The sequence below is a fragment of the Macaca thibetana genome, chromosome 10 (genome assembly GCF_024542745.1).
Source record: "Macaca thibetana thibetana isolate TM-01 chromosome 10, ASM2454274v1, whole genome shotgun sequence".
Classification (NCBI taxonomy): Eukaryota; Metazoa; Chordata; class Mammalia; order Primates; family Cercopithecidae; genus Macaca; species Macaca thibetana.
Genome location: NC_065587.1, coordinates 23043419 through 23069832, shown reverse-complemented (window position 1 = coordinate 23069832; position 26414 = coordinate 23043419). Strand labels below are relative to the sequence as shown.

General features: G+C 38.7%; 1 protein-coding gene across 1 annotated transcript in view; it reads right to left on the bottom strand.

Annotated features, from left to right (window-relative positions):
- Positions 1-363: 363 nt before the first annotated feature.
- Positions 364-26414, bottom strand: part of PITPNB (phosphatidylinositol transfer protein beta) — a 68334-nt gene continuing 42283 nt past the window's right edge. The window contains exons 8-11 of the mRNA XM_050806853.1: positions 22354-22431; positions 8801-8911; positions 7038-7160; positions 364-2340 (exon numbers count right to left, since the gene is read on the bottom strand). Coding sequence (XP_050662810.1) covers positions 2290-2340; positions 7038-7160; positions 8801-8911; positions 22354-22431 — 363 coding nt within the window. The 3' untranslated portion in view covers positions 364-2289. The remainder of the gene's footprint in view (positions 2341-7037; positions 7161-8800; positions 8912-22353; positions 22432-26414) is intronic.

The window sequence follows — 26414 nt, the reverse complement described above, 5'->3', positions numbered from 1 at the left end:
CCAAAAAGACCTAATCTTCAAACAATCAGAATCAAATGGCAAAATCCTTACTAAGTGCTTTAAAAATACGATGGGTTTTCCCTGTTTTCCCCTTTAAAAATAATTTCTGAAAACTGCTGAGACTAATAACATGTAATCCTTTAGTTTACTGCTTAGCTTTTAAAGACAGAAAATTACTTAAGAAACCAAACGTAACCACTTAGTGTGGCACAGGTACATTTCAAGAATAAGAATTTGCAATTAAAACAAAACAATTTTCCCAGAGTGGCAGTGCTGCCAATGACAGAGTTCTCGAAAAACAGAGTAGTGGTCTGAGGTGTTCCGAACCAGTGGCTCAGGGAAACAACCACTCAAGCACACAAGTGGCATTTTGTGATCAAATTTATTTTTTGTTTAAATTTCATTTACTTTGTTTTACTGTAATTTACACAAGAGACTGCCAAGTAAACTAGGTATTTTACATTCACCACACATTCCCTCAAATCTCCACAGTTGTTAGAAAAACATTAAAATCCATGCGCCGGGCTCTCATTTCCATGTGTGCCTAAGCTCCCAATGATACTACAGATGCCAGCGAGAGTTAAGTTCATTAAAAGGAGAGGGCTAGACTCTTTATTTCACAAAATTAGCAATAATCTTCCTCGCACCAAACACTTTGCAGACAATGATTATGCTCTGACAAAACCTATCTTACAACAGTGCCCAGAGAGTAAACATCGGTCTTTATCCTGAGTACACAAAGGATGTATGAAATGTGGGTTTTGTTGCTGAGGATAACAGGGTATTGCAATGCAGTAGTGATCCTAAACATCCTTCCTTGTCTGATTCACTGAAATCACTCCAGTGGGGGAGGGATGCAGGACATGTGGGAAAACAAGGAGCAGGCAGGACAGGACTGTCAGCAAATCAGATTACTAATGTGATTTGACTGCAGGGGTTGGCGTGTTTTAGGAGGGACAGGAGGTTAAAAAAGACAGTTTGTGACCTGAAGGCTTCAACAATATAATTCTATTCAAGCTTCCAGGACTGACAGGGGAAAAACTGGATTCAGACAGAGAAAGCTGATAAAAATCTAACCTAGCTATTGTTCCTTCCTTTAAAAAAAAAAAAAAAAAGTGGCAGCCCGTTCTGACCAGCATTCTCATGATGCCTATTCAGGATCTGTTCTGATGACATCCTACTTGAGAGCACATCCCACAGTCGGAGGTCCCCCAGCCTCCTGGCGGGGCCTCCTCACCGCACAGGCCAGACTCACACTGCATCTTAAACTGTTCCTATCTCAAAGTCACCATCTCCCCCTTGAAGTGTGTGTTTCCACAAGAAGAGCAAAATGTCATCACTAACTATATCCTATCATGTGAGCTCTGAGGAATCTAGACCATTTGCATAGTTTCCAAGCTGTAGTTACAGACTGTCATCTTCAAAACAAGACTCCGTGAAGTGCTATACTTTTAGCTTTTCTACACAGCCTACAATCCTATTAAGACTAATTTCTCCATCAATGTGTTTGCCTAACAGGAGGCTGAAAATTGTCTAGTGTTTATTATAAATCAGAAACCGTCATCTCCATTTTTGCTAGGTTTGATGTAGAAAAATATTTGAAATTTAAAATATAAAAATCCAATAAAAACCAGAATTTTTTTCTAAGGATTTTTCCCTCAGGGCAAACAAGTAAAAACTGGCCTGTAACTTTGCTCCTTACCTTATATTGTCAAATTTGGCTACAAGATAATGACCATCCAGAAATAAATAGTTATAAATATATTCAGAGTTTACACCCCAGATTCCCTGGAATACCAAAAAATTTTGAAGAAATTTTCTGTGGGAGTCTACTGCTTATGGGACTAAAATAAAAATTTATAAGAAACTGACTTAAAAGAAGAGAAAAATAATAAAAGGCTATATATGTTGGTCCACAACTTGACATTTATGAAACATACCAGCTAGTATTACATTGCAGTCAATTTGTCCATTAATGGTATTACTCTGATAATTATTAAAATCTGTTCCAGGTATATATATTGAAAATATTTTCTTTTGCATTCTTGCTGAAGATAGGTACAGTACTTTGGAGAAATTGTACTAATCCCTTCAGTATGTCTGTATGTACATATATACACAAATGTGTGTATTTGGATCTGTAGCTCTACATGCGCTTTATATACAGCTACAGACATATGCACACATACATATATACACACGTGGTGGAGAACCTGTGCTTGTGTGTGTATCATCACAAGCACACATCTGGGAAACGTCAACACTGCAAGATACTGGTCAGATTCTTCTTCACTCATCACTGGCTGCGCTTGTTCCCCTCACTTGACCTTGATTACGTAACTGTAAGAAAAGTGAAAGACAGTGCAAAATGTGTTAAAATAGAGACAGAAAATGTTAGACAGCAGCTTGTCAAACACACTTTCCAAAAAAAAAAAAATTTCTCAATGTATCAAAACTTTTGGCAGAAAATGTACCCCAACTACTGCATCTTACAATTTTCATCTGTTTAAAAAGAGTTTGGTCTTACTACTAATGCCACAATATATTCTCATCAGAGGGGAAAATAAAGTCGAGGCAGAAATAAATCACAAAAACTTAGGAGAGTTTAACAAAAGTAACAATAACTTATTATTTTTTTTTTTTAATGAACATGGAATTTAAAAGTATTTTGGGGGAATCTTGGAAGAGTTACTTCATTCTTATTTGGCACAACTAGCTTTTCTCACAATTGAACACTTCATTCATCCCAATGTTCAAAAATTAAAAGAGCGGGTAGCTCATGTGGGGCAGCAAAGAACCACAGTGGAGGGAGGAGAGTGTTACATCTCGTTCTTTTTCTAATAAACATCATAGTTCAATATAAACAAATGATACAGCACACTGTCGATTTTTGTTTACTCACACTGGTTTCAATTTGTGAGGGAGATTTTGATTTCCTGTTTTTTTGCATCTCTGGGAAAATTTGTTATATGGGCATATAATGTTTTAAAGAAATAAGACCACAGAAATGTTTTACACCATAAATTAAAACTAAAGTGCATTTACACAGAGTACAGCTAACTGTAATAACTGAAGATGAAATACCAAGGAAGACTTTCTGGTGCACAGAAAATATTACAGCCAAAACAAATTATTGAGGTTGGCTCGTATGGTATGGGATAGAGAATCTTTATTTGATCTCAAGTGATTTTACATATTTCCTTACTAACCACAAATGGTTCTACAAAGAACCAGGTCAATTAACTCGGTATCGAAAAATCAGCTAGCTTCTAGGACAATGTGCTACATGATGAGTAAGAGCACCTGGCAGCTGGGTTCTAACCCATAACACTAAAAACTAACCCAGGATTACTAAATTCAACCTGGTCCACAGGTAAAATTTTTAAAGACTATATAATAAGTGTTCACTATTAATTTCTAAAATATTTATCTTTTAAATTCTAAAAATAAAACCACATTTAACACTTAGAGCTTCTGCTCAGCAAGTTAACTGCCCATCACCAAAAGGTACAGGTTTTGAAACATCTTTTTACCCAGGTCTTCACTTACACAGTTTGATATTGTCTCTGACCCTACAGGGGACTCATCTAGACATCAGCAGCCGACGTGCCTCGAACGGAACCCCTCTTACGCATCTAAACGTAAAATAAAATTGTGAGCTGCTGAAATCAGACTCTAAATAGGGGTTAGTAAGCAAGGGGAGAAAAAAGATCTAGAAGAAATTATGAAGTGATGGCTGACTGTTTATAACCATATCCACGTTAAGAATGAAGTTCTGAGGCCCCTCAAATAACCTTGGCTTAAAGACATTCTTGCAAAAGGCTTTTCTTAGCACAAAAAAAGGTTTATCTATCCTTAAATGTAAAAAACAAAAGCCTGCAGACTGATAAAAAATTATGAAAAACAGCCAATGGGTAAATAAATTGTTTGCCAATACGTGAAAAAACGTCCCAAAGGTGTGGTCCACATTTGTATAGTCCCTAGGCCAGACAAGGAAGCCATGAGGGTGTGGGCCACACCTCTCTGCTGCTTCTGAGAACAGGGTCTCTCAGCGGAGTCCTTTAAAGGAAGTTTACTGAAAGGAGGGAGAATGAAAGGAAGAAAAGGCAAGCACAGAAACAATGTATGGCAAACCATGAAGGGCACACAGATGTATTAGAAAGGACAGGCATTCATAACAATAGCCTCCAGACAAGCGACACAACTCAATGAGAAAACAAAAAACCAAATGAACAGAAAACAAACAAATGCAATAAATGCATTAAAACTCAACACATCCTCACCCCGACCCCTGTACCAGAAGTGCCAGTTAAGAACAAACAGGTAAAACGTTAACCTAAAGTCCTCCTTCAGCCGCTGAGCCTCAACCCCAGGGCAGTTCCCTGCAGATCATAGGCAGGGGCATTCCTCGTGTGCCTAACCTCTCAAGATACTAATTCTCTCCAGGGCAAAAACCCATTTGAAAGAAATCCAATTCTTAAAATATTTGCGAATTAAGAGCATTATAACGTCATTAAAATCTATCATCAGGTGTCAGGGGTCAGGACCTCAAGGAAAAAGCATGGTAAAGAGGACTCTAAAATGGGATGCCTCTTCAAGAGGCAGGTGCTTTCCGGGTAGGCATTCTTGGCCTGCAGGCTTGACGCTGCCCAGATTCTGAGGATGCTTTCACAAAGCCACTGTTAGGACTCAAAGCAGCAGCATCTTGATTCTGTGATGTGGAATCAAGCACTCCCCAATGACCTACAGCAAAATAACTTAAATGGGATTCAACGTTAAGATGCAGCACTTAATGGTGAAATTTGTCTTAAAATGTTTTTGAGATAGTTGACAAAGCAATTGCTATGTACCCTCACTGTGAAGCAATGATAGATTTTCTACTAGCTTTATGAGGGGGTTAATCAGTTTCAGCAATGTGGGTATAAGAATGGTGACACTGTCTAAGGAATTGGCCTTTTACTTCTCTATCTTACACCTTCTTCAGGAGTGCAATTTCCAGCTCACAAATAACTGATTTGCATGGAGCAGCAGCTGCACCTGCAGGCCCACTGCCATAGTTGAGAGCAAGAGTCACCAGCTCCACAGCAGAGGGTCACAGCGTGTTGATGCTGGGACCATTCTGTGTTCAGGTATCGTGCGGCTGAGAACTTGTTAGGGAAGCAAGAGCACTTCCCTGGGGGAAGAAATCTCAGTCAAGTTCTGTCCAAGGGGTCCAGAGATAGGTAGGGGTCAGAGTCCAAACCAGATAGGGCTATATTTATCACCTGGTCAATGGTAACTACTCTTCCCTATGTGACACACAGTTCTTCAGTATAAAAATTAAAAACTGAGAGAAGGGCTCTCTCCCAAGGGTTTGAGCTGTTGGTAAATCCTTGTTGAAAATGCCAGTGCTACATCATGAGCTTAGTGTGGATGGCTGTCTCTTGCTGCTTCTGTTTCATGTTCAGTGGACACCCACCAGCAGCTTGGAAGGGCTGAAGGCAGAGCTGGCAGGTATTCCTGGAGACTTGGGCACTTGGAGGGAGTGAAACCAGACAAGGCAAATGGACTAAAACTGGATAGGGTATCGAGGGCCAGGGGGGTGCTTGTTATAGAGTCAGAGAAAGGCACCTGACTCTTGAAAAAGGGAACACAGAAGTGGGAGAGAGGTCTGGAAAGAAAGGTAGGAAGTGCCCATGACCTGCTGTTGCCTATTTAAATGTTTTGCCTGTGGCTAGAATAAAAATAAGGAAGTGAGGGGGGTATCTTCCGCTCTTGCCATTTCATCACCCTATTCCCTATATCCAGAACTCAGAGCCCTAATATTAGTATGAGAAATTGGAGTCAAAGAGGCTTCTGCTGGCTAGTCTAGAAACCAAACCCTAATTTATAAAATATGTTCCAAATTTCAAACAATCAAAATTTTTTGGAACAAAATCCATTCATAAGTTGGAGTCTGCCTATAGTTTACTTTATGTATAAGATAAGGTTAAAATATTTTATTGCCTTATAAAGAAAATATGTCTTAGTCCTCTCAGAAGGTTTATATAAAACTAATTAGAAGCAGATCTGCTGTAATCACCAAAAGTAAGCAACTTTAAACAGATTCTTTACGATGCTATGTGCCAGAAAAATAGGTTTCCTTTTGTGCCAAAGAATCTGATTTGCTGCCATTCTCCTGTGATTAAATGGAGTTTCTGCCTCACACACAGGCGTTTGTCAAATGCTCACACCTGCAGGGCTTCCAAAACTGGGCCTGTTGGCAGGACTTGAGATGACCACATGGAAACCACTAGCAGGCCCTGGACATTCCTTGGGTTCGTTTCACCCGTGGGGTCTTACTGCCAACTGAAGACAAACATGGCCCAGGGCAAAAACAAAACAAGACACATGCAAGAGGAAGCCAGGGAAGCATCCATCCCGACGAGAGAGGAGACGCCCACTGGCTGCCGGCCCTGCCCACTAGTGGTGGTGAGCAGCTGGGATGGGCTGTAACACTGAACTGTGGCATGCTGACCTCTTGCCCAAGGATCACCTGAATCTGCCTAAAGCTTAGGAAGAAATAAAGATTCACTGCTAGTTGGGAGAAGCAGAGGAGGCATTTCCAGAATTAGTAACAATACCACTAGCCTTACCTTTTCTACAAAAAAAGCGAACTAGGACTTATCGTGTTAACATTTGTAAACTTGCTGTGATACAAACTGAGCCAAAAGCAACTTAGTCTGGCAAAGTGTCTAAAAGGACTGTGAACCAGGAACCAACATAGAGAACTAGAGTTTGTGTGTAAGAAAGAATACAGAAGCATTAGATATTTAACAGGTAACAAATTCTAGACTGAGAAAACTCTAGTCTACCTTCACGCAATCTGCTCAACAAAAGACAGATCAGAATATGTGAAGGAATAGCAGTGTCTAAGAAACTCCATTTTGATGAGAATAAGTAGAATACGGAATGGCTTTTAATAACACTCTTCCTAATTCTAGCTCTGTATTTACAAGCATGTATACAGTTTTAGAAAAGGGAAAATTAGGGAATTGCCATAGAACAGCCAGTCTTACTGTTTCTAGTTCTTTCTGAGTCTCGTCTTCCATTCTCCTAATGTCTTCCATTGTGAGATCGATCCACTTGTCAATCCAACAAAACAGCTGGCGATGGAAGTTTGTAAATATCCGTTTTTCTTGCTTTTAAAGCAAAGAAAAAAAGTAGCATAAGATGACAAAAACTTAAGATTAATGACACATTAACTTTACATGTTCCAATTAACCCATGAAATTTACACATTTGGTTCAAAAAGACTACTCTGTAGATTTGTGGAAATCATAATTCCATTTTATTATCATTGTGTAGAGCAAAATTTAAAAAAAAAAAAGAACCTTTCCCTGTGAAATGGTAAACAATCTCCCAGGCAAAGGTGTCATGATCTAGTAGAAATTAAAAAAATGTGGTGTGTATGACCTAATCCAACACATTCCTGCTGGGCCTGATTTATTTTTACCTTTTTTTAAATGTCAATGAGCAAAGGTCAACTAGATTTCTTCTGCTATAAAACTATATATTGTCATTCTTAACATGCACTATGAAGTGGAATACAATAATGCATTGAAAGAAAAGAGTCCTGGGTTCTTTTATTAAATTAAGAATCATTACAAACTCTCCCTTAATTTTTCTACATAACACGTTGCTGCCACTATTATAAATATATTTAAAAACCATGTATATAATGTGGTTTCAATTGCAGGATTATTTAAGTTTTATTCAACTTTCCCAAAAAGAGAGAAAACTGCATGGAACAGTAAGTATTTCTGGACAACCTTCAACTTAAAAATATTTTTCCATGAATAGAAAGGATTTTATCAATTACATGTGTGACTTCCATTTTTTCAGAACTGGACTGGTAATCTATGATTATGATCCAAGAGGAAGGAAGAATACCAATATTTACAGAATGCCTACTGTGGGCCAACTGCAAGCAGGCCCATGAATAATCAAAGTTTCCAGCACTTTGAGATCCTTGTCTTATAAAGTATTACAGCAGCTATAGTTTAAAAATAGAAAAGTTATTATGAAACAGACACTACTAATTGTGGAGATCTGAGATATAATGAGGGTTTCTTTATAATAATAACAGAATAAATATTCACCCTACAGGAAAAGCAAATACCAAGGAAACGTTTCAACATTCCTAGGTAGTAACAACCGTGTGCATTTATAAAATTCCAATTCTCCCCTCCTCCTAGATCTAACTGCCCATGTTACTTTCACTTTAATAAAGAAGACATAAAAAAGAAACAAGTAGAATTTGGATCATCAGACTGTGTACCTTAGTTCAGAGTGTGCCTGTTTTCACTAAGGACCTCTAAAGAAGACATCCCGCCCCTGTGACAGCACAAGGCACACATATATATTCTGAGAGATATGGAGGGTAGGGGGAAGGGTCCAGCTGAGCTGGGGCAGAGGAGCCCTTCAGCAAGCTGGGCTCGCTCTCTCCCTCCAGCCAGGATCAGAACACCAGGTCCTCTTGGGGACGTGCTGTGTGGGGGAAAAGGGTTCTCTACAGAAGTCCTGGGCAAATCATAAGGTAAGCACTTTGAATGAAAAGCTGTTGTGCTTGTCCCCAAAGAAAGTCCCTTAAAACCTCTGCTGCCATCTGTCTTTGCTGCTTCAAGGTATAAAGAAGGGCTGAAATGAATTATGTAGGGACAATAATTTTCATATCATAAAGGAGGGAAAAAAAGTAACAATAGAGAAGATATCCCATTAATAATAGCTAGCTCCGATCTTACCCTAAATCTAAGTCACCACGTTTTCAGCAGATTTTTACCTTCTGAATGAAGTTTTCTACTTTGCTTTGCAGTCCCCACCACTTGAATTTGATGGTCACCAGCTTATAGGCACACATCTGGGGACAGTCAGGGCTGTTTGCCAGCTCCTTCTAGATGAGAAAAATTGAAAAGGAGAAATTGTGACTTAAATATTTATGTTTTCATTAAAATTGACTGTTGTGTAACGACATCACAGACATACATGAAGAAAATTACAATCTCATGTGTTTAATTCAGATATTTGAAAATTTGAAATCATTTTAGCAAAAGCCGCAGTATTCCCCTGCTGTAAACCCTCCTTCCACAGACCAAGTTACTTCCTAGCTCTAAAGTTTAATAGGTATGTTGCTCTGCCTCAAATTACACTATTCAGATTTCATATTAAATACCAAATTCTATTCACATCAAATCAATAGTGAGCCTTTAATACGTAAGGGTTCTCATAACACCATCACCACACTCCCTTGATGTGGTGAGGCACAATAAAAAATGACAAGGAAATTCAGCTTTCTCCTGTTATCTTCAGATATTCGCAAGTGGACCTGTACTGTTTATTAACTGAGGTATTTTCAATAGAAGGGAGATACGAAAAGTGATGCAACAGCAAAAATGATCTGTAATTACCAAATATTTGGAGGTAAATCCTATACATACAGACTTCAATTTCCACAAATGACTACACCTCACAGTTTAAATGGTGTAGTCAGGAATCAAATCAAGACTTGTTCTGGTAAACAAGGGAAAATAAACTATTTTTTTAAAGAGCCAAGAGAGGCGGGGCACAGTGGTTCATGCCTATAATCTCAGAGCTTTGGGAGGCCGAGGTGAGAGGATCACCTGAGGCCAGGAGTTGGAGACCAGCCTGGGTAAGATAGCAAGATCTTATTTCTAAAAAAAATCAAATAGGCCGGGCACAGTGGCTCACACCTGTAATCCCAGCACTTTGGGAGGCAAAGGTGGGCAGATCACTTGAGGTCAGGAGTTCGAGACCAGCCTGGCCAACATGGTGAAACCCCATCTCTACTAAAAAATACAAAAATTTGCTGGGCGTGGTGGTGGGAGCCTGTAATCCCAGCTACTAGAGAGGCAGAGACAGGAGAATCACTTCAACCCAGGAGGAAGAGGTTGCAGTGAGCTGAGGTCACATCATTGCCCTCCAGCCTGGGCGACAGAGCAAGACTCTGTCTCAAAAAATAATAATAAAAATAAAGAAATAAATAAACTGGGATGAGAGGTGGGGGCACTGCAACCCATGTTATTATTGATGATTTCTGTGAGTCTTACTGAGGCTTTGCCTTACTTAGTGAGTTCAATATACTAGCATGTTTATTTTCAGGAGTGAGTGAGTGGGGGTGGACCAGGAGCTTGCAGCATACATCAGTGACTTAAATACACAGGTCCACTTCCAAGGTGATGTGTGCAGAAGACCAAAATACTCCTGAGCTGACCCAGAAAAGCCTGGAACAGGTGCATAGCAGTGAGCCCTCAGGGCTCAGTCTACTGCAGAAGGCACATAACAAAGCACCACAGAGAGCAGAGGCAGACCACAAGTACGGTCTGGGGAAAAGAGCCTTTCTGTAAACCTGAAGCCCCAGTGTTGGTGTGCTTACAAGATGATTAAAAAAAAAAAAAAGGCGACATCATCTTAGGACTGTTGTGCGGTTGTGGGGACTGAGCAAGGCAGTTTATGTTCCATGCTTAGTAGGTGAGACTGAAGGGCTTAATACATGTTAGTTCTCTCTTTCCATTGTTCTTTAATAAGTGCTGTATTGACCACTTTTGAATCTGCAAGACAGTTTTAACCAAGTTGCCTCCTAAGAGAAGAAAGTCAGTGCAACACGACGGGGACCCCTTTTATGAAAACTAAATTACTGAGTCAAAGGCCAAAGTAGCCTCTCCCATGGGCTCTTCCCTCTTCACTGCTGTCCTTGTCTTCACACGGTGGTGCCCAGACATCACTGGATCAGTCCCACTGGGTGCCACCACCATTGCTTGTCAGCTTCAACTTACCAGCTTCAACTCATCCCACTTTCAAAAAGCTGCGTGTGAGCAAAGATTCTTTCTCAAATCGGCCACATACATTCAAAAAATGATTAATTTCTAGGTCTTATTCTAAACCTCAAGATTATTTTTCCTTTATGTGATTGAAGCACCAGACCACATTTTTTTCCCCCAAATTATATACCATGGCGCAGTTTTAAGTTAATTCTAGGGATATGCTATATAAAAAATTCTATCCTGGTATTACTAAGCGACTGAATGTTCTATAGAGTCCTTCATGATTGATCAACTTTTCTCAAGACATCTGTTCTGTAGTAACATTTCATCTTCTGAAGAATAACCTGATACATGGCTTAAATCAATGAGGTAGCACCAGTAAGCAATTAAATAAAAATATTATAGCAAACTGTCCTCTTGCAGGTGAGCTCTGTTAACAAAATATCTTGGCTAGCTTAGCTCTACTTTTCCATGACTTTTCCCCCATAAAACAGAGTACCAATGTGAAAATTCAGGATGTATGTGTATACTTTAGTAATATAATATAATTCAGCAAGTATTACGTGGCACCATTTACCCTTTACTCTGTGCTACGTGCTGTCAGGGGACATAAATGTAGCTGGTAGAGAAGAGGATAATTATGTAAATAATGCTGCCCTTGGTGTCAATATTCTCTCCCAGGAAACACCCTCCTGTTGTGGATGCTGGCTTGGGCTAAAATCAAATATTTACATACTCCTCCCTTTGCTCTGCAGGCCCCTGGCACTTAAGCTGGGCTCCTGGATGAAGAAGCGTCAGCAAGCCTTCCATAAGACACAGCTAGCTTCTAAGTGCCCAGCTTTATTGAAATGACAACAAAGTTGGTCTTCCACAGATCATTTGACCAATAAACAACGAGCCAATGCTGAAGTACTTTCTAATCCAATGAATGTCACTGAAAATCCTCATATGCAATACAATTTGGGTTATGCAGAATATGGCACTTAATTGTGAGATACAGCTGCCAAACAGTAGCACTAGACTAGGAGTAAGGGGACTTGGGCAAGGTAACTTCCTGTTTAACACAGGGCAGGATCATTAACCTCTCTCTGGGCCTCGTTTCTCCATCTGTAACAGGAAAACTAGACTCTATCAGAGCTTTTCATTCTCCACTGAGGAAAAACTAAAAGCAGGGGTGAGTGAACTAAGGTTCTTGAGGGCCAGGATTGGTCTAGGGCTGTACGTGGTAAACATTACACATCTTTGACATCCAATGGCTTGTCCTAAAACTTCCTGTAATTTTGTGTTTTATTCTACAATATGCCTGGGCTTCAGAAAATATTCCCCAGCCTGCCACCCACCCACAGTGAATTTCCTCTATGACTGAGTACCCCACCAAACCACTGATGAACTCTAAGATACTTTCCAGATTGAACATTAGAAGGTCCTATTAATTATGAGCTGCTGAAAGCTTTCTTCTACAACTTCAAATCATTGGACACCTTGTACTAAATGAAAAATCTTGGGTGTACCTAGAACACTGACGCTTCAGAATTCTCCAGCAATTTTATAAAAACAGTGGGATGAAGCATGGTTCTAATTAAAGGAGTAAGCTAACTGTAATATACATATGCCTACACTAAACTTGAGCTCCAAGAACAGAGTACACATATATGACTTCAACAATTAACCAAGTTTATTTCTCACATTCTTTCTAGTGACTCTGGCAAGCTGCGCAAATCAATTAATACTGGTAATTCATAAAGTAACACTGATCTATAAAATTCATTTTAGAAACTATAAGCCATGGGACAAAAAGGAACCAGTTCCCTAAGCTATCTTTTCAAATCTAAAATGTATATTCAGTCCCAATCTGATTTTTGCTTTCCATCCAATTTACAAGTAATTATTTTTTTAAAAACCCTTCAGAGAAGAACACGCACCCAACTAAAAAACAACAGCTTGTTGCCTAAAAACATAAATATTACCAGAAGAAAGTTGAGAGCACACAAGCTACACACATTTTTTTCAATCATTATTATTAATGTATACAAGATATCTAAAAGTTCTCATACAATTCTCAAAATGATTTGCGGGAGTCATCTGTTAAATGTGAGCTACGGTTTTTAAAAGTACTGATTAAGAACATAGCTTTGAAAGTCTCCATACTTATGATGACACAGAAAATAGTGAAAATGTCCGAATGTCGTACAATAACCTAAAAGAATCCTTTTGGTATCATCTCCCTGGAGTGAAATCTGACACTAGGTAATAAAAAGTCTTAAAAGCGGTTCATATCCTACCCTGTACCCTTTAACCTGGTAATTCCACTTTCAGAAATATATCCTATTAATCAAGTAAAGAAATAATACCACAGATTTATCTGGTAACGCAAAAATCTGGACTTATTAATTATTAACTTAAATACCCACTACAGGAGAGGGGTGAAATACTTCACAAGCCTTCCATACAATGGGCTATTATGCATACAGCCATTAAAAAACATTTTTTTCCAGCGTTGCGGTGGTTCACATCTGTAATCCCAGCACTTTGCGAAGCCGAGGCAGGTGGATCATCTGAGGTCAGGAGTTCGAAATCAGCCTGGCCAACATGGTGAAACCCCGTCTCTACTAAAAATACAAAAATTACCTGGCTGTGGTGGCGGGTGCCTATAATCCCAGTTACTCGGGAGGCTGAGGCAGGAGAATCATTTGCACCCAGGAGGTGGAGGTTGCAGTGAGCTGAGTTCGTGCCATTGCACTCCAGCCTGGGCAACAACAGCAAAACTCCATCTCAAAAAATAGAGAGAGAGAAAAAGAAAAAGAAAAAAATTCAAATAACAGTCAACAATGTGGGAGGGAAAAAAAGGAGAATTAATACAAATAGGTATCTATGTATAGTATAAACATTCCTAACAAAATAAACTACAGGAATCAGAAAATATACCAAATAATAGTAAGTAAATTACACAACTAATTTTTATTTTCTTTTGTGTACAATTATTTTCAAAATTATCATTTAAAATTTAAAAAAAACCAAATACGCAGAAAAACAAATTGATGCTAAAAAAGTTTTTCTTTGCCCTCAGCAGAGTATTTTAGGACAAAGACTGACTTTACCCTAAATTATCTGGGTGCTATTTCAAGTCTTCATTCTTCTTTCACTATAAACAATCTGGCTTTGGCTTCTTTCTTCTGATGTTTAGTAAATTAAATCTAAACAAAGCTAAACAAAATCAAGTTAAAAGCCGAATTAAGATCTTTAATACACAAGTTTAGTCCATCCCATATTTAATTCTTCTTTAAAGCAATTACAAGGTATACATGCAAAATAAAATGATCAACACTTCTAGGGCATCAGCAACATTCTAGTGAAGAAATGTGTAACCTTCAAAATGTGAAAAATCTCAAAGGGGCAAATATTCGGGACCCCACACTCAGAGCAATGTTCTAGAATCCACAAGACCCAAAGAAGTTCCAGAAGTCTCTGCCCAGCTCTCAAGAGGTTCACAGCCTGGGGCAAGACAAAGCTTCCTCTCTGACTTTAAAAAATACAAATGTTGTGGGGAGGGTGAAAGGAGGGAGAGGAACAAAAAAGATAACTATTGGGTACCAGCGGGGGTGAGAAATACTATGTACAACAAATCCCCGTGACATGTGTTTACCTACATAACTAACCTTCACATGTACCCCCTAAACCTAAAATAAAAGTTTTAAATAAAGTTTTCTGATTCTTTCTTCTTCATTGGCTAAAAAACAACCCCAAAGCAAATAAAACCAAAATCTGAATTAAGATCTTTAACACACAACTCCAATCCAGCCCAAACCTAACATTTCCTCCTCTAAGGCAAAACAGTTAACTCTTTCCTAATCTGAAAGTAGATAAAATGATTTTGCTGAGTTTTACATAAAGCATGAAAATTTAAAAGGACAACTTAAAAGGGTAAAGAATGGTTGATTACAAAGAGAACAATCAAAAGTTCTACAAGATGAACGTCATGGGCTAACAAGAACCTCAAATTATGACTCATCGCTATGTAATTTAAATTTCATCTGTAATATAGTAAGCACTAGTTGTGAAATGTTTCCAAAATTGTATTTAAATAGTTTGTATATTCACTGAATTCCTTACATTTCATGTTTCTAACTGTAAATGAAACTCCCAAGCCCAAGTCATGTTTTTAATTTAACAACACATATTAGGTTACTCTAAGGTATGTGGATGAGGTCTTAGGGGGAGTAATGTATACTAGAGGCACACAATGTAACTAAACAAAACACAGTGTGTTTAACTGGAAGAGTGAGCAATCAGTACATGTTATCCACAAGAACTAGTTTCTCAAATCTGTGACAAACAAATATAAACAAACGTAAAAGAGATTTAACATTTTTTAAAAAGAATCCAAAGGCATTCTGGAAATGTATTTTCTAAAAATACAGTCCCCTCAGTTTCATGAGATTTGTCAACTTTACACATACTTTTTCCTATTTAAAACTGTGTTGGGATGAAGATGGAATAGGTATATGCTACACTGAACCAGAATTAACACTTTGCAAAGACACAGCAGTTTCTATAAGGCTCATAACTGTCTTCATATTTTCATTTTTCAATTTAAGGGAATGTGAATGCTTAATTTCAGCTGCTGATTTTGTGATGTTAAGTTTCCAACCCAGATTTCACCAAGAAAGTTAAAAATAAATGCACTGCTGGGAGTGCTGCCAGTGTGTGTGCATCAGTAAATATCAACACAAGATTACGAAATGTATCTGACGTCTATGTACTGAAATTTCAAGCAGATCCCCATTCCCCAACTCAGCTATTCTCTCTATTTAGGTAACCTAAACTTTATTTAGGTAACCATTTATTTTAGTAGCCATTTTGACAGACTTACATTGGACATTATATTTCTGTAAATACATGGGAAGTCCAACATTTACTTGATTTTTATTTGGTTTAAGGTAGTTAACTTGAATCTAGCAAATACTTACAAGCCCCTACTATGAGCAAACCTCTCTGCTTGGCACTGACCTGTATCAAGGTAAGTCAGACACAAAGCCTATCGTTTAAAATTCAGTGTGAACAACAGGAGATGGAGGAAGTGGAGGGAAGGAAGACAGAGGGAATACATAAACCACTGCCCTAACCCAAGACACACCGGGAGCCATGAGAAGGTCATCGGCAAGACTCTAGTGGCATTCAAAGGTGGAGGAGTCCCATCTGGTGGGGCAAATGGAAAATATTAAATGGAAGAAGTAAACGTGAGACTAAATGTGAGTTAAAAAAGACTGAACTAATTGTAGGTTAATCTAATTTCACAAAAATAGGCGAAATAAGATCCAGACAGGAAAACTTACTGCCTGTGAGAGGATAATCAGTCACATTTTCCATGTTCCTCCAAACCTAATTTTTTGTGTGGCTCACACCCATTTCACTAAAGAGGACTATGTTATATGCTTCATGCTTGTGTCTGATAACTCCAGGAGTGACACTATTTTCAAGCAAAACCCCAAGTTCACCTTCAAATGAAACTCATGAAGAAAACTGTTTCTGGAAGTGTCTGGAAGAATCTCTGCAAGAAGCTCACACTGCCAAATCACTTCTTGAACTTGAATAAGACATTCATTCATCTGTGCCTGAATCCTTTAACTCTGCCTGAGAACAGAGACATTCATAGCCAAGATAAGGTTAGAATTAATTAGTTTTGCTCTTAGAGCACTTAGCTTCTTAAAGACATGGAAAAGCTTTTTTTTTTTTTGGTATCCTCTATAGGAGTTAACATAATTAGTACATACTATGTGCTATATATTTATTTTAAAAATCAAATTAAAAATGTAGTCATCAAACTAGATATTAAAAAAAACTCAGCCATGCTTGAAGGTCTGCTTTATTATACATAATCCAAAATGTGGTCTAACCAGAAACTAATTACTAAGCCTCTTTATGCCACCCACTATGGGGTTTCAAATGTGAGATTACAGGGAGGGAACATGTTTTCAAATGCTTTGTATCCTCCCTGGATCTCACAGACATGTTGAGGCTAAGAAACAAGAGAGCACCTCCCAGTCTTTCCACTAGGGCGGCTACCAAGTAAAAAACACTGCTCATAAGCCACATGAGTCTCTGGGTGGCTTTCCTGCCACTCTCTATCTCAAAAGAGATTTCCACACCTGAATTTCAACTTTTCCCTCATCACTCACTTCTACTCCTCCTATCCCTGGCCAAAAAAATTTTGCAGTTTCCTTATCTTAGGTCACGGACACCAAGTGTACCACCATCTTTTCAGACATGGGGTAGAAAAAGAAAGAAATCTTGGTAGCATGGCATGAAACAAATTAATATCTCTATCATGCACAAATATGGTTTCCCTCCACTGGCATGAAGGATCCAGAATGGCCTCTACAGCTGTTCTAGAATGAGTCTAAAGCTGACTGAGGAGCTAAACAGTATGAAAATCTGAACAGCCAAGCTCTGACTGCGGAGCATTAGCTCAGGCTAGAGTTAACACAAAAGACAAATGGGGCATGCCTTTATGATGAGAAAGAACATGTACATAAAGATAATTTAAAAACCACCATAATTTCTGGATCAACTTATTTATTTGACTGGATCCCCTTATATATTCCGAAGTTCAGAGCTCTGGCTGAGACTTCCGAGACACATCAAGCCCTATAAGGCAGAGACGCTTTGACAAAGCCTCCTACAAAGACCTTTAGAGGCCTAATTATTAACTATCATGTATTTGTAGACACAGAAGCTTAAATCTTCAAGAGATGTCTGGCTTAAATGAAGGAAGAAATGAGGCCTTGCCATGGGATAAAAATGAAACCACAATCTTCAAAGATAGTGTTTCAATCTGTTAAAATGACAATTCCTCACTCAAATCAGAGAAGGGAAACTGAAAAGCTAAAAACAAATGGAAACAGGTACACACACACACACACACACACACACACACGTGCACACAGTGCTATAGAGAAGCAAGACATTTACATCCATCAGAAATGTACAATTCTGCCTTGAAGCAAAATTCTTAATCAGGTTATAAATCGCTTTCCTATTACTATGCACACAGTCACTTCATCAAGTGCTGAATCCTAAGTAACAAAAATATAATTCATGCACTCAGATTTTAAAAATTCTTTCTTCAGAGGGAAAATAAATATACAACTGAGGCCTGCATCTCTGGGTTTGTAGTTTTTTAAAAATAAAAGATATGTATCACATCATAGGCTAAAAAAATTGTCTGTACTCTTAACAAATGTGGAAAATATGAAAATATATTCCTTAGCAACCTCATCATCCCATGCTAGTGAATCCTCTCTAAACCGTGTGGCTCTCTACTTTATGGATAACCAAATAAAATCACTCATTAAACATATATAACCATGAGGGGTAAAGACACGTGAACCCGGATGTGTTTAACAATCCCTAGATACCAGAATGAGGGGAACACATTCTAGAATGAGGGGAACTCTCTGGACACTAGACAGATAAGAATTACGTGTCATAAATACAGGGTCACATTTATAGATCTCAGCAACCCCAAGAGATGAAAGACAAAAGCATGATGACAATGATAACGGTTAACACTGATTATGCACTTCTTCTGTGCTGAGAACTTAACATTATTTCACCCAGTCTTTACAACTACCTTCTGGTAGTTACTAAAATCATTTCCATTTTGGAGATGTGGAAATCAAGGCTCAGAGTGAGTGTTAAGTTGCAACTTGTGTAGATTCCCAATGGCTTTTTAATGGATCTCCCTTAGTGCCTCTGACACTTACAGATTCCCTGACCATTGAAAACGTACCACTAGTGTAACAGAAATTATCAAATTCTGGCAAATACCATGAATAGGGAGTCACACAATTGCCAATGATGCAACAGGGCATAAAAGGTACAGAACGGTGATCTAGGAGTCACTGGATTAAGAGTTAAAACCTGCTACATCTCCATACCTTACACACTGCTATAACTAGCACTGAATCAGGTGTTCCAGAAATGGCAGACGTTGTGCTGTTTCTCCTACAACTATTACGTGTGTTTCTCTGCCCAAGTTTCTCAACTATATAAAATAAAGCAGCTGAACTTACACCACACGAAGGTTGTAAAGATTAAATGTAACCTTGTACAGAACCTGGTACCAAGGAAAAGTTTATTTTCCCCTAGTCAGTCTGGTGCAGACAGGAAGTAAATACTGCAATAATTCAGAGGGAAAATATCACCATCAGACAAATAAGGAAAAGTTTCAAAGACATCATGGGATTTGCATTTAGCTTCAAATAGACTTTGGAATTCGTACTGGTAAGGCAGGTTTCTGCTGAAGGGTAAGTGTGGGAATGGCTCACGGAGGCCTTTTGAGAGAGAGACCGTGGAACTACCAGGCAGCTCTTCTATAAGAACATTCTTCCACACAACCCTGGGTAAGTGGGTCCACAATAAGATTTCTTCTTCCTTTAAGCCATAATTATTATATGTTTGTTCCCTATTACTTCCTTGCATTTCAGAAGTATAAAAATTTCCAACTATTATCGTTCCCTAGTGCTACCCTCAGTGCCTCCACCAGGACAGTAATTGGCAAAGAGGGCCTGCTAAACATGTTTACAGAAGACACTGGTAAGATCAAGTCCAAAGGTTCCTAATTTCCTGTATGCCATATTATCAGCTATCTTCTTACTCTTTATTTCCCTCCACAGCAGCGAGTGGATGGCTTAATTATTATTAGTTATTCTTGACTGCACTAGTTATTTCTGAGATCACAGTAATTCACATAAATTCAGTCAGGCAGTAGCTCAATTTATAAGAGTAGCTGGATCCACCATCATCTGGATAAAATGAACAATCAACCGGCAAATGGGCAGAAACGACCAGCACCCTACCAGCCTAATAAGTTACTGTTTAACACAGGGGTGAAAATGGAAAAAAACCTGCAGTTCTGCAACCTGCAGAAATATAAAATTCACATTATTTCTAAGAATTAAACCTATTCTAGAATTTCAATCATTAGACAATAATAAAAGACAAAGCCGTATCAGTTAAAAATCAGGCCAGACATGGTATATATTCCAAGTTCCTAAAAAGTTAGAAATCGGCACAACTCATAGTATCAAACTACTTTTGCTGCCTGTTATAAAATCAGTTAGGAGTTCCTACAGGAAGGATTTGAGCCCAAACATAAAGCCCACCACATAATGTAGCATTGTCTTCTAATGTTTATTTCAAGAAAATACAATATTTAATTCACCTCTGGGTCTCAACCTCATACCCCTTTACTCCTTGAAAAAGTATTGTCAGCTAGAGCTACTATGCATTGGAATAAGACGTACTTTTTCAGAAGTTACAGCGCCAGTGGAGGTAGCCACCATCTGGGCTGCTCTTTGGCATGGTGTCCTTGTTTAGAAGACCAGTGTGAAATCTCAAAGGGCTTCCCCTCCAACTAAGATTGAGTTCTAAAGTCTGAAGCTAGAAATCTGGAAAAGGGTGGGGACATTTTCTAAATCCATTAAAGCAAATTTACATCAAGCAGGCTGAATTTGTTAATTTATAAGTGGTATACATCACTTTCTGGGTAGTATAGATTGGAAATTTGTCCCTGCGCAAATATCATGCTGAAATGCAATCCCCAATGTTGAAATGCAAATCCCTAATGTTAGAGGTAAAGCCTCTAACAGGTGTTTGGATCATGAGTGCAGATCCTTCATGAATGGCTTCAGCCATCCCCTTGGTGATAAGTGAGCTCTCATTCTGAGTTCACATGAGATCTGGTTGTATAAAAGTGCCTGGCACACTTCCCTGCCCCACTTCCGCCATGTGAGACGTCTGCTCCTCCTTTGCCTACCATGAATATAAGCTTTCTGAAGGCTCCCCAAAAGCAGATACCAGCACTATGCTTCCTGTACAGTGTGCAGAACTGTAAGCCAATTAAACCTCTTTTTTTTTTTTTTGAGAGGGAGTCTCGCTCTGTCGCCCAGGCTGGAGTGCAATGTTGCAATCTCGGCTCACTGCAAGCTCTGCCTCCCCGGTTCAAGTGATTCTCCTGCCTCAGCCTCCTGAGTAGCTGGGATTAAACGCAAGCACCACCGCGCCCAGCTAATTTTTGTATTTTTAGTAGAGATGGGGTTTCACCATGTTGCCCAGGTTGGTCTTGAACTCCTGACCTCAGGTGATCCACCCCAGGGCCTCAGCCTCCCAAAGTACTGGGATTATAGGCGTGAGCCACCATGCCTGGCCCAAGTCTCTTTTCTTTATATATTACCCAATCTCAGGTTCTTTATAGTAACGCAAGATTGGCCTAACATGCTAAGTATTAAAACTGGGAGAATTTTGAACTACACTCTACCCAGAGAACAAATGTGAAAATAAGATAGTTATGAATCATTTCTTATAAACCAAAGTTAAACTCTTTTTTCCTTATAGTTGATGCACAAGACGGTCCACAAAACAGTCTAACACCCATGAAGAACCACTCAATGAGCTCTCTGTGGGGCTGTAACAGTAATCCTCTATCTGCATGCAACAACTAGTATCTAGACATCATTTATCGATGACCTGTGACTGGCTTCAGCACAGAAAGGTTGGTTACCAAGTAAGACCCTGTGAGTAGAAAATCTGCTGTGGGCATGTTTAAGTTTTTATGCTCTTCTTCTGTCAAATTAGCTGTAATAACTTGCCAATAACACATTAAAACTTCTTTAAGGATCTGTCATTTAGTTTAGCAGATGTCTTTAAAATGCATTATATTTCTACAGCAATTTAAATTATTACCTTGACATTACCTTACTTCCATGAATAAAGTAAAGGGGTGCACTTTATTTAAAAACAACTACTGGCTGGGCGCGGTGGTTCACGCCTGTAATCCCAGCACTTTGGGAGGCCGAGGTGGGTGAATCACTTGAAGTCGGTAGTTTGAAACCAGCCTGACCCACATAGGGAAACCCCATCTCTATTAAAAATACAAAATTAGCCAGGCATGGTGGCACATGCCTGTAATCCCAGTTACCTGGGAGGCTGAGGCAGGAGAATCACTTGAACCCAGGAGGCAGAGGCTGCAGTGAGCCCAGACTGTGCCACTGCACCCCAGCCTGGGCAACAAGAGCAAAACTCCATCTCAAAAAAACAAAAACAAAAACTACTTGCCACAAAAATTGCTCGCTCGTGTCCTGCTTTCCAAAAATATAACTATTAAAAGTCCAGGAATATGAGCTTGGGTGAAGGGAACTTGTTCAGTTTTTACTAAGACTAAACTTAAACTAGAGACCTTCATTTAACATGGATTTTTATACTGCTTCAGGTCTCAAAAGAGAACATTACAATCCCCAAAGACTAAATCACTTGTCTCTTTTAAGAGTTATTGGAGCAGCATTATGCTGAAAGTGACAGTCTGGCTCTGTTCAGTTGTTAATGCAGCACAGATTTGCTGGCCAACTGCAACTGGCTGTAAGTCCTTATCGCAAATAAAACTTTTTTTGTGCCATTTCTATTTTTCACTTAAACGTCACCAGCTCCTCAAGACTCAGGACCTGTCAAGTGTTCTGTTGCCAAGACTATGCCTGTCAGAAAGGTCAGCATCCGGTACCTTCCAGTTGGGTCCCAAAGGGCCTCTCTTGGTCTTGACTGACTGGAATAATGCTGGGTCTTCATCAGCTTTGTAGTCCTGCAAAGCAAAACAAAGTCAGAGGCAGAGAAGAAAACCAGAGAATATTCTTTAACCTTGCCAGAACAGCTCTTTGCAGCTACCGAAACACAAGACAGAAATCAATCAGACTCACTGTGCTTTTGTGTAAAAGTAGAAAAATACTCAGGACCTGTCCATTGTTTTCAGTTTGGTTTCCTTTGCATTAAACTTTTACCTTGGGCTAAATAACTACATAATAAGAAATAATAAAAGTCTTGGACTAGTAATCCACTCTGGTTACTGGACAGCTGTCTCCAAGAACAAACCTTCCAACAGTTTTTTAATAATTTAAGTATTTTGATAAATGGATAATCACATTCAAAGAATAAAACATACCCATCCCAGTTTTGACACTACAGGGAGATGATGACACTGGACTATTAATGCTGGCCAGAGCAACTACTGTGGCTGGGAACAAAATCAGAACTATGGATTCTGCAGCATCCCCCAACCTCTTCCTACAGTTGGGTCTGTGGTGGACATCTCAATTTCGTGACTGGCTTCTCTAAACCCTTGTTCAGAGAGCCCTGGGGTACACACGGCTTGGCTTCCTCACAAAAGGAGTGCACTCATGTCAGCCCCCCACTGTCAAAGGAGGCAAGGGAGGGGTGTCACGGGACTGCCTCAGTTATATACCACAGGGGAACGGCTCTAAAATAAAGGTTTTATTCAGGGTTCTAGTGTGTGTAAATTGTTTCCCTTAGTATATCCTTTTCCTGACAGAATGGAGGAAATGAAAAAAGAAAATCTTTTAAAATCTACCTGCTTTACAAAAGTTCTCTTGTCGTTATACATACACACACACACACACAAATACTCTCTCTCTCTCTCTCCAGAAAAAAAGATAAAATTACTTTTGAAGAGCTAGAGCCCAGATTAATAACAATAATAAGAGAGACTTACAACAGTAACTTGACCATGGTCAGTTGGTCAGTTTAAAACATTGCAAAGAAAGAGAGGTGGGGAGAGTCCCTTGCTTCTTGAGCAGATTTTCTGACTCTGGGGTCCTTTACGGAATTTGTGAAAAGACCTCATACTTAGTGAAAAATGTTCAGATATGTCAGATATGAAACCTTAACTAAAATCACTGTTCTAGAGATAAGGGCAGTACAAGCAAAAGCAAGAACTGAACATGCTCTACAGTATAATACGAACTTTCCGCAAATCAAAAACAAACAAACAAACATGTTGAGAAGCAGCCACTCAAAACTTAACAGTTACTCAGTAAGTGCATATGCCATGTTAATAATTCCTAAAGAGAAAGTTACAAACAAATTATGTGAGGAAAGAAAAATGTTCAGTTCAGAGAGAAAACAAAACTTTGAAGAAAGATAACTGTGTAAATATGTGACCCACAACTTGAAGCCTCTCTAAAGGTTGTCTACAAAAAGGACCAACAATAACCTAAAATTATTAAACAAGCAAATAGGTCTCACTATACTGAGACTTAATGCTTTAAAACATGCAATGTGGCACAGCCACAGGCATCAACATTACCCAGGAATGACAAACTGGGATGGACAGTCTGCAAGGAGCTGGACAACTGGACTTACTTCCTATGTCTGGGCAGAGCAGCAGAAAGGTCAGTTACTGTCAGCAAGTATGAGTTCTTAAACTTCAATTTTTAACTTCATCCTAAAAATGAATAACTCCACTTCTGATTGACAAAAGAATCAACTGTGTGTACAGGTGGTTTCAAGACCTGGATTTACAATGAGAAATAAGCTACTCTATTAACATAAATGAACCTGCAACACCATAAAACATTTTCTTCTAGGTCAGAGGCTTGGAATTAAAACCTAAAAGCAAGCTCATTTTTTTTCAAAACTTGAAAGTATTTAACATTGTATCAAATAATCACTTTCAGCATCATTTCCCTCAATCAAAATCTAGTTATTGAACAGCCATCATATAGAAGGTAGCACACCAGATGTTATTAATAAGAGGTAATTCAAGGAAACAGATGAAGTAAAGGAGAACCAACACAGTTCTGGCTCCTAAAGAATCAGTCTAGTTAGGATAAAGAAAGAGGCAAACAAAGAACAGGTAACTCAAACACCAGGAAGTACCTGTTAACTGCCAACAGAGAATGGAGACAATTACTGTCAGAATCAAAACCAAACAAAACCAGCAAAGGAAATGCACTTTTAAAATGGATTGTAAAATCATGTTTAAGAGGAGAAAAATCTGAACTATGGATTCACAGAATCATAGAAGTGAAATGAACCGTAAAGACCACCCAAGCTCCATCATTTGAAAGATGCTAAAACCACAGTCTGATAAGGACGTGGTAGGGCTCAACTACCCCAGCACTTCAACTCAAGCCTCCTTAGCCTTGGTCCTGGGCACATTCTCGTACACCACACAGGATGATGGCAAAAGGTGTCAACAAATGCCAGATAATCAAACCACATTTCAAAAATACCAAGAAGCTGCAGCACTAGAGATATCAAAGTGGATTTTCCTATGAAGCACAACTGCATGTAAAATATCATACACATATACACATGTATATATGAAATGAAGTCTTCCCCTCTCTGCTTTTTCTCCTCTTGAATACAAAGCAGAAAAATATTAAAGACATTATACCAAAAACATAACAAAACCCAATTATTAACAATAGCACTTTAACCTTGAAAGATGAGAATAATGAATCTTGTCAAAACCTAGAAATTTCTGTTTTACATTAGTTTGAATATGAAGAATATGTAAATGTTTAATCAGCTGAATTAAGTGGTAAGATATTAAGAAGCAGGAAGTAGCTTTTTAACAACCTCAGTTTTGTATTTCCACAACAAACACCTAATTTTTTGAACAATATCTTCTTTGCTACATTTCCACTGTTGGGTATCTAGTTTGGTCTTGCTATATCTGAAAACTGAACGATTTATGTCCGTATCACAATGAACAAATATATTCCTTCATGTATGACAGTTTCAGCATACAGAATGCAACCTCAGCTACCAATTATAGCTGCAAATGAGCAATAGTGTGGAATGAGACAGCCTGCTGGCTTTGTTAGTATTCTGTCTCCTTTGGGATCCCATGGGGAAAGGGGAGGCTCTGATGAAGAGAAGCCCTTGGCTCATGGTTTATTGTGCTTGCCACCAGCTGCAGACTTCTCATCTCATTAGTTCTTTTAGAATACTGTGGGTGAAGACAGCTGTAGCCTACTTGAGTCTTCAGCTCCTGGGTATTCTGAAGGCTGAATTTGCTATGCACTTTCTGTAATCCTTGGGAAAAAAAGAGAGCAAATTCACCAGGCTAAGGAAATGCATTTTTTAAAATGGGTTTTAAAATCATGTTTAAAAGTAGAAAAATCTTATTGCTAAGATGCATTGTGTTTACAATTTTTTATGATTCAATTTTAATTATCTGTATAATGCCCAGAGGCCTGGCCAGGATAAGGGCTTAGTAAAACCATCATTATCAAGTTAGGTGTAATATCCCTAGACACTACTTGCTCCACCAATAATAGTGCCTGAACAACGAAAAAATACAATGGTATCAGCATAAGGTATATTCGGATTAGTGTTAATACAGCTCTATTTAATTGAAAACTCTTATTTAAGAAAAACAGGCAGGATACCCTTTGGAGAACAAAATAAAATATAATATGGTAAATAAATGGATTACTGAGGCTCCACACTGGAGCCACAGAATACACTCATTAATTTCTTATAAATAACTGTTTTCTGTCACTGGAATACAAAAGTTGTGCTACCTCTTGGGTGTACATCTGTTGCTCACTACAGATCTCAACAGAAACTCTCAATAGAAACCAGATTTATTTTGAATACAAAGAATATTAGTTTCATGAATCTTTGAGCATAGTGGCTGCCCCCAAAAATGAAAGTACAAAATCTGTCTGTGCTGAGCCAAACTAAATGTCCCTGAGCCCAGATTTAACTCCTAATTATGAATGGGGAAGTGAGTAGGAGGTGGGGGGCAGGCTGGTAGAG